Raw genomic sequence first — 1,998 nt, 5'->3', positions numbered from 1 at the left:
AAGTTGATATTATTAATGAAGATAACAGATGACACATGACAATTTTTTCTTTCTGTCATTAAGTAATGAAATGCAACATAAAACCTTAATTGAAACTCAATTACAGAAGAACTTTATTTACCTCTGCTTTTAAAATGTATGTTTTGATTTGGTTGCTTAGAATAAAAAATAGAACCACTATATTTTATGCTGTTAAAGAAATCGGGAGGTATATTTTAAATAACACTATGATTATCTCCTGAGACACGAAAGAGACATGACAGCCTGTGGTGGTACAGAAGGGAGTGTCTAATCTCCTTACACGCATCTATAAAAGTATCAAACACATGCTCTCCAGGAATAGTTAGAACTCCTAGATGAAAACAAAAAATAATTGTTAAAACATATGTTTTAAAAACTTAAACTGAATGGATTTTTCAGAAAACCAAGACTTTGAGCCAGTGCAGTATTGTTTTTATTCTGGGAATACATCCTGCCCAAAAGCAGTTAGGTCAATGGCCTTTTATGTGATTATTTACATTTTTGCAGCAGCATCCGTGATGTTGACAATCTGTGGGAATCTTGTGGTGATCATTTCGATCTCCCACTTCAAGCAACTCCACACACCAACAAATCTTCACGTGCTGTCTCTTGCTGTCGCAGATTTTCTAATTGGTCTGATTGTGATGCCTTTCACCATTATTCAAACAATTGAAACCTGCTGGTATTTTGGGGACATATTTTGCTTTGTTCATACAGTATTTTATCTTGTGTTAACCTCAGCTTCTATTAGCAGTTTGGTATTTATAGCTATAGATCGTTACTTTGCTGTATGTCATCCATTTATGTATACCCATAAAATAACAATAACTGTCACATGGTGTTTTATTGGACTTAGCTGGTTGTTATCAATGGTTTACACTTGGGCAATTTTATTTTTTAAAGGAAATGTTGATGGTGTTACTGACCTAAATGCCTGTCCTGGAGACTGTGTTTTTGCATATAATGCAACATGGGGAGTAGTGGACCTGTTCATGACATTGCTTCTTCCTTTTTTCTTAGTGGTTTCATTTTATACAAATATTTTTATTGTTGCCAGACGACATGCAAGGCTAATTAATTCAATGTCACAACAAATCTCATCTATTGAAGGAAATAAAGAAAATATATCCAAAAGATCTGAAAGAAAAGCTGCAAAAACATTAGGAATTGTAATATTTGTTTTTTTCCTTTGTTGGGTACCTTACTATATCTGTACTTTAATTGTTCCCAATATGTATATTTCTAATCCATCTCTGGCTATTCATGTGCTGAGCTGGGTGAGTTACTTTAATTCAAGTTTGAATCCAATTATTTATGCATTGTTTTATCCTTGGTTTCAAAAATCTTTGAAACTCATAGTGACTTTTAAAATTTGTAGTCCTTCTTCTTCACTAATAAACTTATTTCCTGAAAATTAGTAGAGTGATGACTGTCTTATAAATATAAAATTATATGTAAAATTTTCCTATTATCCAAAGTAGTTTTCCTGATCATTGTTTTACTCTATCCCATTATAGAATAAATATATATAAATTAAATTTATAAGCAATGTGTTCTGGTAATAAACTCCTTAGTATAAACTAAAATGTTTGTTTGTGAAGTTTGTTTCTGATATCTAAAATAGAGCTGATTATTATCTTTAGGTAAAAATAGTATATTCATAATAATAGAAAGTTATATGTTTTATATTACATATTTTTATAGTTTTTCATGAATAGCATAGATTTTTTTTTGTGAACTATTTGTACTTTTTTCTTTAGTGACCAGTTATTCTATAACTATCCCTTCTGGCATATTTCATAGTTTAATGCAACCAAATAAAACATGCTGGATTTTAAATTGTTGCCATTGCATCATGAAATCAAGGGGTACAAATGAAAATAAATAAATATTTATTGATCAAACTGTTCTTCTGTCTGTGAGAAACATGATATGTGGTAAGTGATGTTTACCATGACTTGCTTGCATTACCTGCAA

General features: G+C 30.8%; 1 protein-coding gene across 1 annotated transcript; it reads left to right on the top strand.

The window, feature by feature from the left end:
• The first annotated feature begins 407 nt into the window (after positions 1-407).
• LOC114649459 (trace amine-associated receptor 13c-like) lies at positions 408-1,439 on the top strand. The gene has a single exon (XM_051924171.1). It carries the CDS (start codon positions 408-410, stop codon positions 1,437-1,439), a length of 1,032 nt encoding a protein of 343 aa, XP_051780131.1.
• Positions 1,440-1,998: the final 559 nt, after the last annotated feature.

The sequence above is a fragment of the Erpetoichthys calabaricus genome, chromosome 3, assembly GCF_900747795.2.
Source record: "Erpetoichthys calabaricus chromosome 3, fErpCal1.3, whole genome shotgun sequence".
NCBI classification, from domain to species: Eukaryota; Metazoa; Chordata; class Cladistia; order Polypteriformes; family Polypteridae; genus Erpetoichthys; species Erpetoichthys calabaricus.
The sequence above is the reverse complement of the archived record's forward strand: the minus strand, read 5'-3'. Positions and strand labels throughout refer to the sequence as shown.

Coding starts and splice junctions, on each gene's coding strand:
- LOC114649459 (XM_051924171.1), top strand. CDS start 408: ATGGATTTTTCAGAAAACCAAGACTTTGAGCCAGTGCAGTATTGTTTT.